This window comes from Pygoscelis adeliae, unplaced genomic scaffold (assembly GCF_000699105.1).
Source record: "Pygoscelis adeliae isolate BGI_AS28 unplaced genomic scaffold, ASM69910v1 Scaffold3, whole genome shotgun sequence".
Classification (NCBI taxonomy): domain Eukaryota; kingdom Metazoa; phylum Chordata; class Aves; order Sphenisciformes; family Spheniscidae; genus Pygoscelis; species Pygoscelis adeliae.
Genome location: NW_008824446.1, coordinates 3,955,988 through 3,977,875, shown reverse-complemented (window position 1 = coordinate 3,977,875; position 21,888 = coordinate 3,955,988). Strand labels below are relative to the sequence as shown.

Here is a 21,888-nt window from a genome sequence, read left to right as displayed (position 1 = left end):
CCTCCCGCTCAACAAAAAACATTCTGCATTTTAAATGTACTAAGTGACAGTCTTATTTGCAAAGTAAAATACTGACGAAGCTAAGTATCTGTATTATGTACATCACAGTGGTGACCTTGGTTTTTTACCATGAAGTAAATGAGGCATTCCCGAATTTTGAACATTAGTGTTTTATTAGCATTATTATTTATTCTTAATGTTTTTGTAAAATGCCTACAAAAAAAGTTATCTCAAGCTGTGTTTACCAAACTTTTAATAATGTTTTTATAATAAAATCTTATATTTATTTATCTCTTTAGCCTTTTCTGTATCACTGGTAATGAAAGAAAAGAGGGTGTGTTAAAAAAAAATTCAATTATTATGCAAAAACACATCCTGAAGTTGCACAGTAATGTATTAAACCAGAACAGTGAGTAAAATATTATTTTCCCCCAGGGACAAGGGCTCATTTTGCTGCCAGAAACAATCTAAAACAAATTTCTACGCAGGCTTTGTAGTTAAACATGAAGAGATTTAGCTGAAGAAAATGCATTATAGAGGAGGAAAGACAGCAGAGACTAAGGTACGCTAGCTATAATTGCATAATGATTATAAAAGTAAATTCAAAGAATGTAAAATTAACACCTGTGGCACATAATGAAGATAAAATGAATATACAATAAAAGTTAAAAATATGTATATATCTCAGTTGAAATGATAACAAAACTGATGTCATAATACTTATTAGAATCACACATCACTGTGCAGTCTATTAATGGTTTCTACAAAGTGCTTACACAAGTGGCTACTTTTACACATTGTTCATACTGGAGTATTTTTTTGCCCAATTTTCAGTAATCCCTTGAAAGCCTGAAACTAAAATTAGTTCTCCTAAAGCAGTTTTTCCCTGCAGCGATTCGTTATTGTAGGATTGGCTTTTAAGTGCTGAATTACTAACTGATACTTAATTCTTTTTGTAGGGCTTGTAAGCACCAAATAATGAGAAACAGTACAGTACTACAGGCATATCAATCTTGAAGGCATCTCTTTATCATTATGTAGTTAAACGATGCCAACTTAGTAACAAGTTATGCTCTGAAAGACTGACTGGTTCTCCAGATTCATAACTTCTTGAAAACCTAGCTTATTTTATCATGACATAAAATAATCTATAGCCAAAAGATTCTAATACTTTTCCTTATGAGACAAACACTGCAGAAAATAGACTATTTTCCTTTTAACTATACAAGACATCAGTTTATATACCAAAATCCAGGGCAAGTGTCTGTAAACCTTACCCCTTTGAGAGTGTGACAGCTTTGTCTACAGTGGATTTGAAATATGATTTACTACAACACTGCTTGAAACTGTGAGGCTTTAACCAAATCTAAAGCATCTACATAAGAACGGGAAAAGAGCTTCTGAACAGATAAAAGTAAAATCTTGATTCTTATATAACGTGTTATGCATTTTAATATGATTTTTTGCCTGATATATGTAAAGCTTTGTTTTTCATTTTCCCTAGCCTGTCACATTGTAGTGATGTATGGTGCATTTTAGCATTAAGTTTGCCATGAGCAATAAAGCCAGTGCCCCCAAAGAAATATTAATATATTATCACTCTTCCCCATCATGCCCGCTCCCAAATTTTCCTTTATTCAGCCTATTTGGTTTTGCTTCACATAGTTGATATCCTTTTCACAGTCTCCCACACAAATACTTAATGCTTTATTTTTGAAAGAAATCCCAAACTAGAAATTGACAGGATGAAATACAATTTACTTTCCAAGGCAGGAATGAAACCATCACGGAAGAAAAATGTACAGGTATTTTATCTGTTTGGAACAATAAAATTAAAAAGAGGGGGGAAGGTGGGGACAGGGGGAAGGCATTATCTATTGAAAGAAATGTAGTCGCTCAAGAAACATGAAATGTAAAATACCAATATAATAATGTTCTTTAACAATCCCTGCACCTAGAAGAGGTTCAGTGATCTTCAAAGTGTAGAAAGAAGTAGGAAGACCTACAAAAAGATGGCTGCAACAATACTAGGAAGATCACGAGGCACTCTCTTCAACAAAATATACACTTATAGATGATCAGGAGGGGGGAAAAAAAAAATCATTTTACCCCTAAAATATTGAAAAGAAAAATAGAAAAGTGATGACAAATACTAAGAAAAATAACTTCTGTTTTGACCTTCTTAGCTCTGCTCACATAAAAGTCTGCAATATTTAAACCACTAGAGTTCCTATTCCTATTCTGCTGTTTCCATGGAATCATAAGCTGAGAGAATGAATCCCAGTGATCTGCTAATGATTCCTTTAAGATCTTTGACCAGGATAATCTCCTCTACATAATCTGAAGTCATTCATTAGATGTGTCTTTCATATGGAAAAGATAAAACAAAAACCAGTATGTTTAAAACTTGAGCACTTGCAGGTCAGCAAGTTTTTAAATCACCCACTTTACACCAGAAACAGCAAAAAGAGATGCCACCTCCCAGCACATCAACACTGTTCATACAGTTTCCTAATACAGCTGTGTTCCACAGTGTGGCTAGCTGTACTACATAGGTTACACATGTGCTTGACTGAACTACATTGGCTGAGCACCCTGAGGTTTCAAGATGAAAAATGCTACACAAATATACTACCTCCATTCATTCATTTGACACAAGGAAGCACTTGTGTTGAGTTTTTCCTTATGGTAAGTTCTGAAATTCAACTAAATATGTACATAGTTATTTGAAAGTACACCCACATGAGAATACATAGGTTCACTCCAAACTGTGACAAAGCAACATAAAAATAGAAAGCACGCATATAGCTTTAAAGGAAGATGACATTTGCAATCTACTTGCCTTATTCTCCAGGTGTAATTTTAAAAAACGAAGGTAGGCCACAGGTGCAAATGCATCAGCCGAATGCACAACCACCTTGGCTGAATCTCTGAAATACAAAATTCTTAGCATCAAATATTAGTATATAATTTTACATACAGACAATACTTAGTTGCTGCATAACACAGACTCCAAGGTAACTCATTGAAAATCTATTAACTTCTTATTTAGTTTTCATATAAATTAAGAAAAGAGTTTGCTATATAAATTTGTATTGTTGAACAACACATTATCTTCACTAATTTTCAATTTTCAAAAGGAATAAACTATACTTCCAGACCAGTATTGAGAAATTCAGTTAGCTATAGTCTATGAAAGCATAAATAACATTATGTTTTACATTCTAGAGACTAATATGCAAAGCGATCTTTTAATTTCACCAACAGGAGATTTTTTTAAAAGTCCACTCTTCTTGATTAACGCTCCGGGGATTAGTTCTCGAAGTATTAACAACATACAATATTTCACGCTGAGAAACTGACTGATTTGACCATCTTGCATCCGATATTGAAGACTACTAGACACAACTTTTTAATGCCAAATGTGTTGGTAACAATGATAAACTTCCTGTGTGCTGATTCAAATTTGTTAATTTTAGTTTTCATTTTTACAGACACAATCTGTCACACTTTGATTTACAAGAGGCAGTATCTGTTATATCCATCTGCATGGTTTTACTACTGAAGAAAAAGGTAGCTCTAGGAAACAAACATCAGAAGGTGAGAAACTCAAAGAAAACATAAGAGAAACTCAGATGCAGCGCAAGAAAATCTGAAAATTGTTATAATAAGGCTAAGGACACAGATAATCTTGAAACCACAGCGCCCTTGATACCTTCACAGGGGTCAATGAGATGAGATGAGATGAGATGAGATAGATTTCTAGTAATGCCACATAAAACCCATGCAAACTGGAAACAGTTGAAATCTTGGCCATATTCCACTGATTTAATGAAAGTGTAAAATTAATGGAAATATCTGTTCTACAAAATATGTTTTGGGATTTAAAATAACAAAATTCCTGAGATAATCATCATCACTACATTGCACAATAATGATAAATACCTTTAACATAAGAAGCTCCACTTCCCTTTTAGTAAATTTCCAAAGTATTTTGATAAATAAGCCTTCAGCTTCATTCTTGAGACTTCTTATCAAGATTCTTTATGATTAAAATATCACTTATCCCTTTAAGATATCTTAAAAATAGTCCCTTAAGATTAAAATCATACTTTTCAAATGACCATGGTGTCTTCTAATTCTAACAGAAATAGGTATAAAATAACTTTGGAAATCTTTAGTAACAGGAATACATAATTAAAATAATAAAAACCAGACACCAAGACTCCTGTAGTACCTGGTACCTGGGTATCCTCAGTGTCTGAGGATATTCTCAATAAACACCTCTGGCTTGTTGTTCAAGTCCTATACGGGGAAGTCCGGTACTTTTCAGTGATGCATTAACTAATTAATGTAGTTAATTAATTACTTAGTGTAACTAAATTAACAGAAAAGCTTGTATCAGAAAGGAAAAACAAAAATTTAGGGTTATTAAATGTATGTCTGTTGAATTTAAAGAATACCTAGTAACTTTAAAAAAAATATTTAACTCCGAAGTAAAAGCAGGAGTCCTACTTGTATCCCTGCATGTTCCAATTCACTAGTACAGCAGAATAGATACTAAGCATTGATACCTATGCTAACTGTTCGATAACTTTAGAATTTTTGAGTACTTACTTGTTGCTCAAGAAGTATTGCAAATATTAAGAGATCATAAATATTTCTTCTTGGTATGAAGTACACTGCTATGACATGCAGCTAACACATGGGTATTTGATGGGACCATAATAGATATCTAGTTTAGTATGCCAATATTTCTCAGCTGATGGCTCACAATAGGTAGATTATGTGGTGCTGAAAATAGTATTACAATAAATAGCAAAAGAAAATATTTTTTCTTAACTACTTCATTTTCTACCAGCCTCTCCAAACATACATCATTGTTCTAACTGATAAAATTTAGTCTTGTTCAATAGCAAATGTAACGAATAGGTGGAAAGCAGAACAGTTTTGTTTGCATCCAATGATGAATCACCAATTAAAAAAATAGGAAGTCCTGAACTTACATGTCATGTCCAGCTTAGGAAATAGTAAAAAAAAAAACCAAACCCAAAACCACATGACAAGCAGAGATTAAAATGAAAAACAGTGATTTGACAGTCACCGATAATTATATAACAGCCATTTCACACTGAAAGTCTGAACTTTGAGTAGGAACATGACTACATAAGGTGATTCATGATTGATCATGATGGAAACACAGCAATTTTGTTGAGGAACATTTTCAGAAGACTTTGGAAAACAATGAAGAATAGTTTAAAAACTGTCCTGATTATCTATTTTTGAAATCACAATCATCTGATATCTCAAGTCTCTTTGAAGATCTAGGAAATATCTAATCATTTTAAAACACTCCATAACATTTTCACAGGACAAATATGACAAGTTAGAGCAAGTCTGAGAGTACAATCAGTGCTCTCAGTACATGATCATTTTTTTCATGTTTACAGATTTGCTTTTAACTCCAAACCTAGAATTACAAACCTAAACACAGAGCTAATGGTAAGGTATATAAATGCAAAATTATACTTCCGAAATATTTCAAAAATGCCAATTTACCGGGGCGGGGGGGGGGAAATTGATCAAACTATTCTGTGTTCCATAAATACAAATGGGCCTTTATCATAATAGTAGATATTAGATAGCATTCACATAGATGAGAAATATCTCTTTATGATTTGAAGAGGTGTCAATCAATTGCACTTTAAATACCAGTGTAAGAAGGACGGTAAATGCTTGGTATCTCTCAAATACTGAGCATAAGAAAGCTGACAACCAGATTACAATAGTCTACCTAGGAAAACCAGATAAAACCCATCTGACTCATGTTGAATATTTTGATTGTAAGATCTTGCTTTCACTGCTAGATCTTGTTTATTTTCAAATATTTCACTCAATCTGCCATGCTTCCTTTGTGAGGCATATTTTTAATGAAGATTGAGAAGAATGGCAAGAATTCAACTTAATGTTCAAAAGCAAAATTCATCATACAGTCTTACATTAAAGAGACTTCAACTTCTTCACAGTAAGTAACAGATCAAGGGTACATTTTTCTTTTCCTGAAATATCAGATTTCCTTCTTTTTCAAAGGATATACTGTAGAAATATATTTTGCCACATTTCACGTGACAAAAACATCGACCAGTGAAAACACTACCCGAAAGCAATGTTATAAATGACAGGTGTATTAGATTTTCTCCTGTTGTATTCGGCTTACGTGGCAAGGTTTTGGTAGCGGGGGGTGGTCTGCAGGGATGGCCTCTGTGAGAAGAGACCAGGGGCTGCTGAGCCCATCAGCAACACTGGTGGTGCCTCTGTGATAACATATTTTAAAAAGGGTAAAAATGCTGTGCAGCAGCTGTGACAGGAGAAAAACCATGAGAGAAACAGCCCTGCAGACACCAAGGTCAGTGAGGAAGCAGTGGGAGGAGGTGCTCCAAGTGTCAGAGCAGAGATTCCATGAATCCTGTGGAAAAGACCATGGTAAAGCAGGTTGTTCCCCTGTAGCCCATGGAGGACCACATCAGAGCAGATATACACACTGCAGCCTGTGGAGGACCCCATGCTGGAGCAGGCTCCTGGCAGGAACTGCAGCCCATGGAAAGGAGCCCGTGCAGGAGCAGGTTTTCTGACAGGAACTGTGGCCCATGGGGGACCCATGCTGGAGCAGTCTCTTCCTGAAGGACTGTACCCCATGGAAAGGACCTGCGCTGGAGCAGTGCTTGAAGAACTGTCCTGTGAGAAAGACCCACACTGGAGCAGTTCGTGAAGGACTGTAGCCCATGGAACAGATCAAGGCTGGAGCAGGGGAAAAGTGTGAAGAGAAGGGAGCAGCAGAGATGCAGTGTTATGAACTGACTGCAACCCCCATTCCCCATCCCCTTGCGCTGCCCAGTGGGGAGGGTGTAGAAGAGTCAGGAACAAAGGAGTGAAGTTAAGCCTGGGAAGAACGAGGTAGTGAGAGAAGGTGTTTTTAGTTTTGTCTTTGTTTCTCACTACCCTATTTTTTTTTAAATTAGTAATAAATTAAATTAATTTTCCCCAAGTTGAGTCTGGTTCACCCATGACAGTAACTGGTAAGCCATCACCCTGTTCTTATCTTGACCTACAAGCTTTTTCATCTTATTTTCTCCCCCTGTCTTGCTGAGGAGGGGGAGTGAGAGCAGCTTGGTGGGCACCTGGCAGCCAGCCAAGGTTAATCCATCACATCTGTTTTGGAGGCAAAAGTAATCTTCAATGTCTTCCTCAGAAACTTTCTCTAGGAAGACACCTTGGAGGAGTTCAGGAATTTAGGGACCTTGAAAACCCTGACAGGTTTTAACCTCTAAATTGTAATTCTTACAACTCCATTTAAGCTTCAAAAACTGTATCAGGATGTATACCAGAACCATGGCTATCTAAACATTTGGAAACTATACTAGGATAGTTAACAACATGATTACAAAGTCTGTTTAGATTCAGCGTATATGAACAGCAAGAATGAAAAGCACAAAATAAATAAACTTGTAACTTATTTAATGACAAAGAAACTACAAAATATTTTTCTTTAGTTCATAAAGTAATAGATTTCACATGAATGGCCCCTCAAAAGGCATGTCTTTATGACATGAATAATGTAAGAGCTAAGCAGGGCTAATCAAGCCAGAGACACACAATGCCAATGTAGCTATTCAGTTTCCATTACGGAAATGTATATTTAGAACTAGTTGAGTAACTGTTTAACAGTCTGCTGTGCCATACATTTCTTATTAAATACCCACTGATTTATATATTTGTCTTTTCCTGTATTTTTTTGTGCATTTATTGTTAACTTTTATTATTATTTGGAGTGTTGCCAATAGAAATAAAGACAACTCAGCCAGACCACCTCTGTTTTAGCTTTTCCTAGTTGTTTGAATGGTCATTAAATCACTGATAGCCAGAAATACATTTAGAATATATTATAAGATATTCCTACTTAAACTGGTATTTCGTTGATCCCAAACCAAGGGCACAATGTACTTTCCTAAAAGTGTTCCTCAAATTCTATGCAAAAAAAACCCAACAAAACAAAACCAAAAACCTCTCCACACTACACCAACCAAGAATTTCTCATGAGATTTGACATAGTTTTCTCCAATCTGTTGTACCTATGCCAAGAGAGCTTGAAAAGGAGCACTGGGAAATTATGCATCCAATTCCAATGAATTTCCAGATTTAATCTGTAACATACGAAGCCTCAAAATAAATAGAAAGAATGTAAATAATAAGCCAAACACATTTAAGTGCAAAAACTGATACAAGCACATTTAATCTCTCAGTTAAAATCTAGCTATCCAAGTATACTTTTTGTTGCAAGTGTTGCAATATAAACGCTGAATAGGCCACATTTGTCTGGTAAAGGGTAGTATTACACTAAATGACAAAGTTTCACAAATTCTGCCTCTGACACCTACTGGAATTGATAAGAATTTGTCAGTTTAATAGAAATCATATCAAACTTTAAATGCAAAAATGAATCGTGCTCTAGTAATGATTTCACAATGTTTTCCTTTTTGCTAGAAGAGACCAAACTGATTCTATCTGAGGGCATATTGGGGACTTTTGTCCTTTGTCCCCAAGTTTATTTGTAGTAAGATGTACCCATGCATCATACACATTTTATTCTAACTTCCTGCTTAACTTTGCCACTCCTACGAGTCAGCAGGTTGGCTCACAACCTACAGCTTCTACCTAGCACCCGGTTCCCCTCAGAGAATCTTCTCCAAGAGTCTCACTTCCTGGCCCATACATTCGTAATTCCATCCATGAACTTAAATCCAGTTTAAAGATTCTACATTGTTACTTTCTGAATCTTCTTCTTATTAAAGAATTCCATAGCTTTCTTGCATGGAGGTATCTCCAGACTCACATTATCTAGTTTTTTAGTTCACTCTAGAGGACCCTGTCTTCCAGTCAATCAGCAGGTATCTGCCAGAGCAGCTGCTATCCCTTTCACCAGTTTGTCTACTGCTCTTCTCTCAAATGCCATGCAATGAAAACAGTTAACAGCTCTTGGTTTTCTGTTTCTTATACGAACAGATCCCAGTCTTACAGAAAAATGAAAGCCTTAATCATATCTATATGCTCCATAATCTCGACCTTCCCTAAGATGACTGCGTATCACCAATATATGATTACTGGTCTGTTTACTCAGCTAAGAAAAGGAACAGCAGTCAAAACATCTCACTCAAAGCAAGCAGGCTTAGCTATTTAACAGACTAATAAGAAACTTGCATCAAGACACAAATATTTTCCATATCCCACTACACAGATTTTAGCAATTTATGTCAAAGGAATAAACTACTCAGTGTAAATGAGATGGATTCATGCAAAGTTTGTATTTAAAATATCCTCTAATAATTGAAGAAAAATGTTTATCGTTATCATTCTAAGCTGCTAAACTTAAAACACACACACACAGAGTTAATGGAACCCACAGGCTACTGATGTGGCAGTTTATCAAATGTAGCTGTAATGAAAGATAAATATTACAGGCAATTCGCACTTCATGAAAGGATAAAAGTGTCAGTGTGTAGGTACCAGTTTTACTGCAGGCCATAATCAGCAAGTAAACGAAAGTGCAAATGTCTAAAAAGTTTATAGCCCTCTATGAAGGCCTCGTCTTGTCAGGTATTGATTTAGGTTTTCAGAGGACTTTGCCAGTGTTAAACAAAGTGAGTGTTTGTGGACTTAGAGGACATGTTTTACCTCTGCCAACAAAAGTTGCCTCAAGCTAAATGTGAATATGTTCCCATTGCTTTAATATAAGGAAATGGAAGAAACTGTTCCTTACACAACTATTTTCTTCTTAAATAGAGGGCAGTCCAGAGTGAATGTTTCATATTCTCCACCTTCTCCGCAAACATGGACTCCATATTTCTCAGAAAGCTAACACAAAAGGGAAATTAAAATACATAAGTATTACATTAAAGCAGTCTATTAAATATATTTTGCTGAAAATTTCAGTGTGCACTTTCTAAAAGACTACCCATTACAAGGCTGAAAAAACCCAAATATCATACAGAGGGTTCTTGACTTCTCCATATTCATATTACAATGATCTAAAAATTACCAATGTGTTGTATTTTAAGTAGAACTGGCACTGTAACATTCAGATAAACAAATGAATTCCTAGTCCTTCTTCCTCAGTGGCTATGAAAGGTTGTTCAGTCTCCCGTATTCATCTATCTTTCTTTAGCATAGATAGTTCACTTCTGTGAGAAACTTGTACTGTAAATCAACACAAGAAGTAACACTTCACATAGAAGTATACAATGAACACAATTTTTGGCCACAGATTCAACTGCATTCTATATTTTGGTAAATAACCATTCTTCAAAAAAATTCTAACAAATAGAACCAATGAGAGTTTTCTAAGTCAAAAAGCTACAACAAGATCTAAAGAGGTAGCAACACGCTGTTTCCTTTATAAATTGTGCTGAATATACTTTCTAAATCAACATATACATTTATGAATATTCCTGAAGCTCTGGATATCCCACTAAAACACATAAACCTACATAAACCAATACATTCAAAATAGAGACATGACTATCTTAATTATTCTCTGCTTTATAAATGAGCAGCTGTGGAGCAGGAACCAAAGTTCTTTTGCTGGAGTAAGGAGCACACAACTGCTGAACAGTTCACTGTAATTCTGTATTAATGTACTGTACTGATAGGTAGTAATCAAGCATCTGTACCGTGCCTGACCATGGGGACACCCTCCCTTTTTCTGCAGGAGAAATTAATCTCCTCATCAGCAGATTATATCATCTTCTAAAGTGTCCCAGCACTAACTGCTTCAAGCAAAGTCCTGTCCAGTTTTTTTCCACACTAAGCAAGCATTAACATTCTGCTTCAACTCATTCAGTTCACGAGAAGCTGAACTGCAGTCCTCAGCCCCATTGCAAACACCAATGTTACTAATGGGTATATTTATTTAACCCCCTTATGCTTTTCTTTAGAGGAACAGATGCCCACCCATGATGCTTCTGCAGTCAAAGTAGCAATGCAGTTCTTCACAACATGTAGGAGATGGTTAGAAAAAGTCTGTCTGGGGGCTAGAAAATAATTCCAAATCTGTTGTTTGTCTATTTTTAGGCAAGCATGAGACTGGGTTATTTATCCATTGTAGGTTCAATTTTTTATATGATTACCAGAATATTTGTGTAGCAAGTCTATTTGACATATTCAAATGATACTGTATTTTTATTGTTGAAGCTGAATGTATAGTTTATGTTACTTTACAGTACTCTTTGAAAGTTTTTTATTTTAAAACTTCAGAGTGTTTACAACTTCAGCCATCATCTTAGCTTAAAAAAAAAAAAATCAAAATTAGGTGTGAAAGAAGAAATTAAATACACGGAACTTGAATGTTTTCATAAAATTGAAGACCACATTTTAAATTGAAAATTCTGTTAGTTAAACAAAAGGCCTGAATCCTCTTCAGCCTTTATTTTGGAGAAAAGTATAAATGCTCTGAGAAAACAATACCTTGGTAATGCTCTATGTGACCGTTTAGTTGTGTGGTGGTGTAAAACCTAAATGTCTTTTGGAACACGTATTAAATAATTTTTCAATGTCTTGTTATGAGAGGTGTTTTTCATTTTTCCTTTCACATTTTCTTTTAAGGAGAAGGAGCATGAAGAAAACCTTTAATCAAGTGCTCATTAAAAGATTACACTCCTGACATAAAAGAGAACTCCATCTGTCAACAACGGCAACAAGGTTTCTATAGGACAAATACATCAAGAATAATTAATTTTGATGCAACAAGAATGGACAACCTACAAAACAGTTAGTCAAAACCTTTTATTCTTCCTCTCATTGTACCTTCCACTGCAAAAAACCCTAAACAAAACTATTAAAAAAATGAAAGAGAGAAAAACAGAAAGATCTTTCTAACTGTAACCTTTCCACAGTGAATACAAGGAGTGACTGTTCACAAGTCACTTTCAAAATTGGTAGCTCTGCTTGTAAACCTCAGTGCCTAGAATAATTACTGGCAATTAACATTGAATACTCAAAAGATGTGAGACTATTTCCTATCTTTGTTGTGGGAAATCCTCATTTTCAGTGTCACTGGCTTCAAGATCATTCTTGACACCAATTATACAAGGTGATAAAGGATTTTCAGTTCCCACTAATGTCAACAGGAACTGACGATATTCAGCAGCTCATAGAACAGGTTCTTAATGTTCATTTAACAAAGTCAGCGATATTTTTAAAATGTCATCAATGACATCAGAACTTTGCCTTTTAGTCATTTGGAATATTAACATTTTTTGAAGACCAATTATTTTGTTTTGCAAGGTGGATGTTACATTCATAACAATACAACAGCTTAGATGCTAATCTAAATTCTATGATTGCTAAATCTGCCTTCTAGTTCAGATGAGCCAGAAAACAGCAAATTTACAAATTACACTTAACTAAAAATGCAAGTCCAATTCAAAATCCAAAAGAAATATACGAAGAAAACATCTTCTAGACTACACAAAATTAACCTTAACTCAAATACACAATCAGATACAAGGTATATAAACGATCAGCCCAAACATTAACCGAAGAACAGTCTCTTCCTACCTTGGGAATGAAACACAAGGATTAAAGCTGACTTTCTCATTTAAATTTAGTAATCAAAGATAAAAGATATGAATTCAAGTGCTTCCTATTTCAAGTGAAGACTTTGTTCCCAGACAGAAATTGTAACACTTAGTAAATCCTCTATAATTACAGAAACACTCTTTACGTCAAGAAGTACTCATCAACTTCTACGGCAAGCATACATATGACTAAACATTTTCTTATTATCTATTAGCAGAGACAGAAGTACAGACAAATATAACCATAATATGCATTTACCTTTCTATTAATAAATTCTAAGGAAAATGCGAGCAGCCCCTGAGATTTGGCAAGTTGCCAACAAATACTTTAGTGTAAAAAGCTAGGGCTTCTGGTATATAGAAAACAGTGGGACATGAGAGCAATTTAATAATTTAGCAATTATGTAGCAAGCATTCATCAATAATTAATCAAAGACCTGTCATTTAGGAAAAAAGCAATAATTCAAGAACTTTCCTTGCCACAATGCCAATGTCCTGAGCCGGTAAAATTCACCCCTGCTAAAAGTATGGGTTGCAGATCATCACTGTACTCATAAGTTCAACCTTCTGTATGTAAAGTCAGAAAAAAATTGCAAAATTAAATCAAAGTTTTTCCCACTCAATACTCCGCCATTTTTCTGCGGCTACAGCAGCTAAACCACCTCACCTTTATGTCAGTAATTAGTATCATTTCTATTGTACACATAAACTAAAGTAAATCAGAAGACTGAAAATTTAGGTGACAATATATTTTTCCAAAGTTTAATAATTCAGTGGATGAAATGAGGGCTGGGTTGTGGGTTGGTTGGTTTGTTTGTTTGGGTTTTTTTCCAATTAACATTTACATGCCTCTTATAATGCCTCAACAAGAGATTTTTTCTAAGAAGAAAATTATTACTTCATGCTTATTTCTTGTATGTCCAAAGGACAAATTATAATAGGCACATTATAGTAATATAAGTTGATTTTGATTTTATTGCCTGTTCCTTAAGGTAAACTTTTAGTATAAAAAGAAGTAAGTCCTAGTTCCTGATACGTGGTATCAGAGAAGTTGAACTTTGTGAATACACGCTAAAATGTAAAGCAGGAGATTCCCTACGAATCCCAAATGACTCAACATGTCATACATGTTGTGGTTCAATATCAAAGATCCTCTTATATTCAACACTGGCATTTTTTCTGGGCACTGAACTTATGAAGATATAAACTGGTTTTTCAACAAAACTGAAGAACATGTAGAACACTATTTAATTCATTTTAAACAGTACTGCAAAAATTCTCACAAACTTGCACACCGCACTAGGGAAAATGTGTAATGAAAAACCCTGCACCTAGCTGAATAAACAACTATGTAAAGTAACATTAGATGTCAATAAAGAACCCAAAAGAGAATCCCACAAGAACAGGAAAAAGCATAAATTAGCAAAAAACAACAAGAACAACAAATTCCAAGAAATTTGTTGTGAAATCTGAAATTACTGGTCAGATAATACAACACAAATCAGAGATACAAGAGCATATAATGCTGTGGTAGTTTTGGGGATGTGCAATGTTAAAAATTAATTTATTATGGTGTTTGCTTTGGTATGGTCAGAATATTAAATTTTATCTCTCCTCCTTACTGAAAACTGTGAACTCCTTGCTCTCACATTCTGTCTAACAGGACTTCTGATGCTGAAGACTTCATTGGTTTCCAAAAGAGTATTTTTCACATCATAAACCTAAGCATTTCTTTTCATCTTATAGTTAATGGTTTGGTTTTATTGGGCCTTCAAGCCAACTAAGTATCCAGTAAAAACAATTTATTTGTACTGACTTTGACTTTCACAGCATGCATATGCACAAGAAACAGCTACATGAACAAATAATCAGCTGTGCAGTCTCCCCTACAACGGCCTGACAACCAGTTCCAAGCTGGGTCAGAATGCCCTACTAGTTCTACACCTTAAGCTATGCAGTCATTGCTGTTTATTGTTGTATCAATAAAAGATAAAACCTGCAAATGTGGTTTCGAGAAGTGTTAAACCATGACAGTAAGAATTTCAGTGAAACCAAGTAAGTAACAATCACTTCACTTCAGCCATCAAACATCAGGAAGTACACACTGAATTCCCCAAAATACCAGGTACTTTTGGATTTCTTAGTTTATTATTTTCTTTTTAAAATGAATGATGGTGAAATCAAATAGAGAATACCTCTTAAGCCTTATTTTAATTATACCCTATTAACATAACTAAAATTGCAACACTTGCTGCTACGGTTTTAAAGAAAGTCAAGACTACTGATTCAACTGAGGTGAGTAGCTACTCATCTGCAGCCCCACTGAAGCTGCAACCTGAATTTTGATAACAGAAGCTTTCTGTGAACGCAAGGGCTGCACTTTTCTCCTTTTGGCTTTTTTAACTAGTCCCACATAAATATTAATTCATCCAAATGTGACTGACCAGTATAGAATTGATATTACAATAGTTGATGCTTCTGTTAAATCTGTTCCACAGTAAATTGTTCATTGTTTCATGATTACAAAGTTTTATCCTTCCTTAGCTGTCACTTACTAAGATTCTAAAGAAACACCTCTGACAAACAGAAACGTTGCTTAAGTGATCTGCAGCAACAAACTGGGAGAGGAGCACTTAAATGTTTATTGTACTCTTAAACTATGTATTATTTACTCATGACCCCAAAGACCTTCCAAACAACCTTTCTGGGAATTTATCAATCAGTAGCCATTTCTACAGTACATGCAGAACATGACTTCACATGTCAGTAAAACTGCTTTTCCACAGTAATGTTACTCTCTTGCACTATACAGCATACCAGTGTCAGAGCAGGCCTACGACACAAAAGTGGAGTGCAACGAAGACTCCAGTCCGGCATGTTCATGCAGTGCAATGCCAACTTAGCAGTCAAGCTCCTGGGAGCAGTCTAACCATGTTCACAAGTGATGAACTGAAACTTGCAGACTCTGGTTCTCAGTAGCTTATTAGCTGAGCCAAACAGCCATGTTAATACAGCTTCCAATTCAAAGTTAGCTCAGTGTTCCACTAGATTGTGTTACCTAATCCAAAAGCTCACTGATGCTTGAAGTGGTGATCCCATTCCCTCTTCCTTCCTTTTCCTGTAGAAATCCAATCTGTACTTTTCAGAAAGGATAAATCCACTCCCTCTTCTAACTATTCTTGGATTTTACTGATATCCCTAGATTTCCTTTTTGAAGTCTACCTTATTTACTCTTTTAAGTCTACCTTTATCATCACCCCATGAAATAAAACACCTGCTAATGACACAATATGAACAAATATTTTATATATAGTTAATGTATACTTATTTTTGTGTACTCCTACTGTATATCTCTGCCACTACTTTTTTACCTATACTACAAGTATTTAGGAAGATATTTATTTCCCTACTTCCCTTCCTTCCCTTCTTCTGGAGCAGGAGAAAACACCTCTCCCTCCCACCCCCTGGTATTCTTGAATCATTGCTGTAGTTGAGATGATACGATGATGTAAGTGAAGCAAGACTTACAAAAAGAGATAATGAAGGGGATTTCTACATCAACTAGTTTATATGGCAGGGGGGAAGGTTTCTGGGCAAATTCTCCAGCTCTGAAGCAGGAGCAACAAACTTCAAGCTAAGAACAGGCCAACAACAATCTCTTCAAGTAAGACTATTTGAATGTTGTAGACCTTCATTCTTCCTCTTCAGCTTTGCCAAGTACCAATTACCTATTGTCTTCTCTCCAGCCATGTAAATGACTAACAAAATGAAGTTAAGCTCAAGATATCTTTCATCAGCAAAAGAGATTTTTAAAATTCCTAACAAATTCTGATTACTTTTTCTTTCTCTTCTGCAAGTTTTTCATGCCCTTAATTGTTCCAGAAAAACTGCTTACGAAGCCAGGCTGAACAGTAACTACCTAGATTAACAACAAAATATTTTTAGGAGATCATTTTGCACAAATTTAGACAGCTTAAACTGATAAAAGTTACAGCAAGACTCTCTTAATAGCCGAACACGCAAATAATTGTGGGTTTTTAAGAGGCTCGAGGACAAGGAACTGTGGTAAATTGGCTTTGTCACAGGCAATATATGTAAACACACTTTCAGAGCTGATAAACTGTACTTAGCTTGATGTTTGATGCTTCTACCTCAAATTCAAAGACGACTCATGTACAAAATCTGGTCTCTTTTTTTTTTTTCCCAGTTAAGTAATTTTTCTTTAAATAAATCTATTAGCTCTGCCTACAAGCATTTTCCTGCTTTGAGGACTACCTGACCCTTTGCACAGAATTAAGTACATCCTCTGGAATAAACGTCTTACTCCATTTTTGAAAGGCCCTACTGTATGCAGTGACTGCGTAAAAAACGGTAGGAAACCTTCAGAAGGGGATATCTGTGGGGAAGTTTTGCATCACCTATGATTTTGCCACTACCATTCCTTGCTGTGAAAGTCTCTAACTTGCATGCAATTATTTAGCTTTATCATATTGACATACGAGTTAGTGTTCCCTTAATACTGAGGTTTCTCGCCTTTAGTTTGTTTTAAAGGCACTGGCACCATTTGTGAACTACCTCCAGAAAGAATGTTTTTCATATTGAAAGTGCATATGAGAGGCTTATATTCTATGTACAAAGATAAGCCTTGGGTTAGCACCTAATTTCTGAAACTAACTAAGTAATTTTTGATTAAGTTAATTTTACTGAATTTCTGCCTATGTTACTTTTTAATTGCAACTTTACCTGTGTGAGTATCCTTTAAGTAATACCCACCTCCAGAAGATAAGGCTCCATTTGATCCAGAGTTTTTCCTAGATGCTTATCTGGATCTAAACCTGGAAAAAAAAAAGTGTAAAAATATTTTCTATAAAGTACTGTTATGACATCATGAAAGGCTTTTTTATTTTTTTAAATATAGCATGTCTCCATTAGAAACTAGTCTCACTGTATCTAAAATAATTTCTATCCTAAAGAAAACTCACTTAGTCAGAATTTTCTCTTATCCCCTCTGGGCAACTGGTTTCCATGTTTGTGGAAAAATAAGGCCAATTACCTTTTCACTGAGTGTCAACTGGAAAAGCTGTTGTTTTCCTTTCTTAGACACTTCACTAACCAGTGAAGTAAACATGCAGGTCCATGGTAATAAAAATACTACACAGAAATTACCTCTGAATCAGAAATTACCTTTGTAGATACCTATTAAGTTAAAATACAAATTAATTTTTTTATAGTTCCTGCAAATTACTGGAAGGGACATAGACTGTTTTCCATAATAAAAACCTTTTTGCTAAATCACATTCTGTGTGTGCGTGACCCACAGAAAAAAGGTAAGAATTAAAAAGGATGGAGTTATAATGAAAACTCAGACTTACAGAATGTCTTGAATGTTGTAGCTTTTGATCCACCACAAAATATTCTGTATGATGTCTACATTATGATTTATTTTTCTTGGTAAAAAGTAAGTCCTATTAACATTTGATAATTGCTTTAACTTGCCCCTCTGTGTTCCTGTTTCAGCTTCTTGACTTTACGAGTTTTGCCAACTCATGGCTGTTAAATGGTCATTTCTCAGGAATAAATCAAATAATTGGTAGAAATCAGTACTGGGATAAAAAACACCAGGAACAACTGTTTCAAGAGCTGGCATCTTTTTCAATCAAATAAATATCCTAGCTGAATTTCAGACTAAGTGGTCAAAAGGTCTTAACATACAAAGTAAATAAGAAAAAACAAAATGATGTCTTCTGAAAGTGAAGGAACAATGGAAAATTTTAAGTGATCACATTTTTTACTACTCTTAATTACTGTGGTTTGGGGTTTTTTTGTACTGATCGTAATACTTGTCTATTTTTTCCTACTCTACTGCTTTATACAATAATGGGTATCATTAAAGAGCTGCCACCAGAATGACTCCATTTAGAAGCAATTTCTGAAGTATGTACCTTGCAAAGCACTTTAGATCATTGATGATGAAAGCTGTTATAGAAATGTATGGTATACTATTATATAAAGTCATTGCTGAGTTCAAATAGCTGATATGCCTTTTAATTTTTACAATGATGGTCTTGGTATATTTAAATTCCTGTGAAACTAAAACAAGTTAGAGTGAATGAGATCTCAAAGCATTAATAAAGTTTTTAAATATTTCATTAAAGCACATTAAAAATTCCTTATCTAGGGGACACTTTAAAAACTGCTTAATAATTAAAGTGAAAGAGGACTGAGGTTTCCCCCCCCACCATTCTTTTTTAGTATTGATTTATAGCTCTTTATTAACAGACTAAAAATGTGTGTTGCTAGATATAAGATAATGATAATTTATGTTTGTGAAAATTAAGATATTTCAAAATTATTTCATTTCAATGATTCTGGTGATGTCTTCCAGCTTACACCAGCTTAGGGATAGGTATTAGGCTAAACAAGCATTTTCTCTTAAAATAAATGAATAATAACGAGTACCATATTACAGTACTCATTTCACACATTTACAATAACATTCTTTGTTAACATAATTACTTTTCTAAGGAAAGCAACCCCTTTCCTTGATAAAAACAAATTGGTTTCCCTTAAATTTAAACCAAGGGATACATTACAAACATGTGAGAAGGGAAAAAGTTGTCAGAACCAGACACACTAACATATTATTTCTTTCACAACTTCTCTTTGATATTAAGAAGGATATATCTACTGTTCTGCCCCCTAATGAACACAAAACAATAATTTAAAAGAAACTTTCATACAAATCATATACAAAACACAAATAAATTGCCTACATATACACTACGGGTAAACTCTTCAGTAATATCCCACACCTACATGAAAATCTGGGAAAGTGCAATGTACCCTTTCTGCTTCTCAGTAGAATTCTATTTTTGGATAGTTTGTCTTTCTTTTGAAAAATATTATTTCCTTTAGTTTCCAATACGTTTGTATTGTGAGCGAATACAGACCGTCTGCTAAAGGCATCAAGAACCAATGTAACCCGTAATTTGCAGAACCAGTAATCTACATCTCAAATCTCTAATGGTGCGCATGTATAGATGAAGCTGTACATCTGCTGCTACTATCAGTATAATCAAGTGTCTATATCCATACTTACAGAACAGTTAATATAATTCTATACTTCTATTTGGTATGTTTTTCTTTAAACAAAGGAGTAGATTGATTCAGATTCTTAAAATTACTTAGACTAAAAAGAAAAACAATGTATTGTAAATTCTTAGTGCATTCCATTTAACCACATCCTCCAGACTTTTCCTCCATGAAACTAGATGTGAAGAAAGCTGGATGGGTGGATAAACCAACAACAAGGTCCGGGGCCTGGATGACTGTATGTAGAATTAAGAAATTAATTAGGAAGGGAACTATAATTTGCAGCACTGACATCTATTTTACTTAACTTGCATGTATCAATGGGAAGCAATTACAATTCAATTAAAATATTCACTTTTATTACTTTACTGACTGACCTTGAAGTTAATGCCTGTTTTATTTAATTGCATCATCTATGAATAAATGTTAACCCTAGAATGTTATGCCCCATTATTTTCAATCCATTTTTAACTCCCCAACTGAACTACATCCATCAATTTATTACGTGCTGTCATGAGAGCAAGTGGGGCTTTATTTCTTTGAGATAGACCAGTGGCAGAAACATCTCGAAAAATTTGATAATGCTGTTTTTAACAGTGCTCAGTAAAACAAATTGTGCTCTCATCTCCAGTTTTGTGGCCTAGTTTTACTGTAAAATCAGTATGTGATAGCACAAGCGGTATAATCACTTCAAAATAACTTCTACTCCATCTGTAATTCCTGGTAAATCCACTGACAGGAGCAGAACTCCTTCCTGCAGACATCAACAATGGTTGCAGAGGCCTCTTATGCACAGCCAGAAGCCAAGTGCTGTAGAGAACTGTAGCAATGTCAAAAGACTGGGGCAGAAATTCAGGGCTTTGTTCTGTAGTGAAAAAAATGTACCAAAGAACATTACTAAAAGGCATTTTACTAGTGTTAAGTTACGCAAAAGAACTGTATTTTAAATGGTTCACTTTGTACACATGTATTAGTGTAGCATAAAGCCCTCACCTGAGGGGTAACTACCTGATATTACTTACATTTATCAAGACCATTAGAAAAATCAAGTTCCATTTTCATGGCATTACATTCAGCTAATAAAATCCACATTCTAAAGCCTCATCTTACTAACAATAACACGTTTTATATGTTTAGAATTTTAAAATAGTCTTGATTTTTAAGAAAGTCTTTTAATATAAAACAATTCTGTTTTCACCTCTTAGTAAAATGCTGAATAAACAAAAATAAATCATAATTATTGGTTTTAAGAAATGGTGGTACATAAAGTTCTTCTGAAAGCTACACTGAACCAAACTTTAACCCATAATACATCAATACATCATAAAAGAATCACTACCACACACACATATTAATAAAGTATGAGTTAACCATTATCTTTTGATAATATAGGGAAAAACCTCTGTCCTTTCCTGACTAACTAACTTTACCATTCAAAAAGTACATCTTTTTCCTCTCTAACTTCTTCCATAAAATAAGGTTAAAAACAAATATCCAAAATAGCTATCTATTATCAATCTTCTTGAAATTTCATATACATAGAATTAACATAGACTTTTGGAGAAAAAATTGGAACTTGTTTTAAAGTTACAGCAACTTAAAGTTCCCTTCTTTTTCCTGACTTCTTGAGAAGTATTGTTGAGATTAGTAACTGCCGAGACTTAACTTCCAATGATGGAGGGCAGTATAATGCACAATAAGGTTTCTGGAAAGATACTAATCAGCTGCTCACCAAAAGCAGAATTATTTAGAACTTTAAATAAGAAAAGAGACAATGAAAGACTAAGTTTTCGGGAACCAAAACTAGTCTCCTTCTCTCTCTCTTCCATTTCTTTTTCAGGAAGAAAACAGGGTTAACAAGGAGGTGATGGGACCTTTAAGGTATAGAAACACGAAGAGAAAGCAAGAGTATAAAGGATAGACGCAACCATCCATCTTAGAATTGGAACAGAGAAAATAGGACTATTTTTGAAAGTAAAATCCACTACTTCAAATGTGTCTTTTTTTTCTTTTTCTTTCTAAGTCAACAATACAAAATCACTGAGTTTCATGAAGCAGGATCAAGCACTATTCTTTAAACAATACAGAATCAAACAGTATGTTTCTAACAGCACAGGAAAAGCCCATACACAACAGTATCAGCTGGTAAAGCAGGTTTACTGTGCAG

The 21,888-nt window shown here is 34.7% G+C and overlaps 1 protein-coding gene across 1 annotated transcript in view; it reads right to left on the bottom strand.

Moving 5' to 3' along the window:
• DPH6 (diphthamine biosynthesis 6) overlaps positions 1–21,888 on the bottom strand; it is a 215,350-nt gene that overhangs the window by 136,688 nt on the left and 56,774 nt on the right. Inside the window, exons 5-7 of the mRNA XM_009320992.1 lie at positions 17,403–17,464; positions 9,815–9,909; positions 2,839–2,930 (exon numbers count right to left, since the gene is read on the bottom strand). Coding sequence (XP_009319267.1) covers positions 2,839–2,930; positions 9,815–9,909; positions 17,403–17,464 — 249 coding nt within the window. The remainder of the gene's footprint in view (positions 1–2,838; positions 2,931–9,814; positions 9,910–17,402; positions 17,465–21,888) is intronic.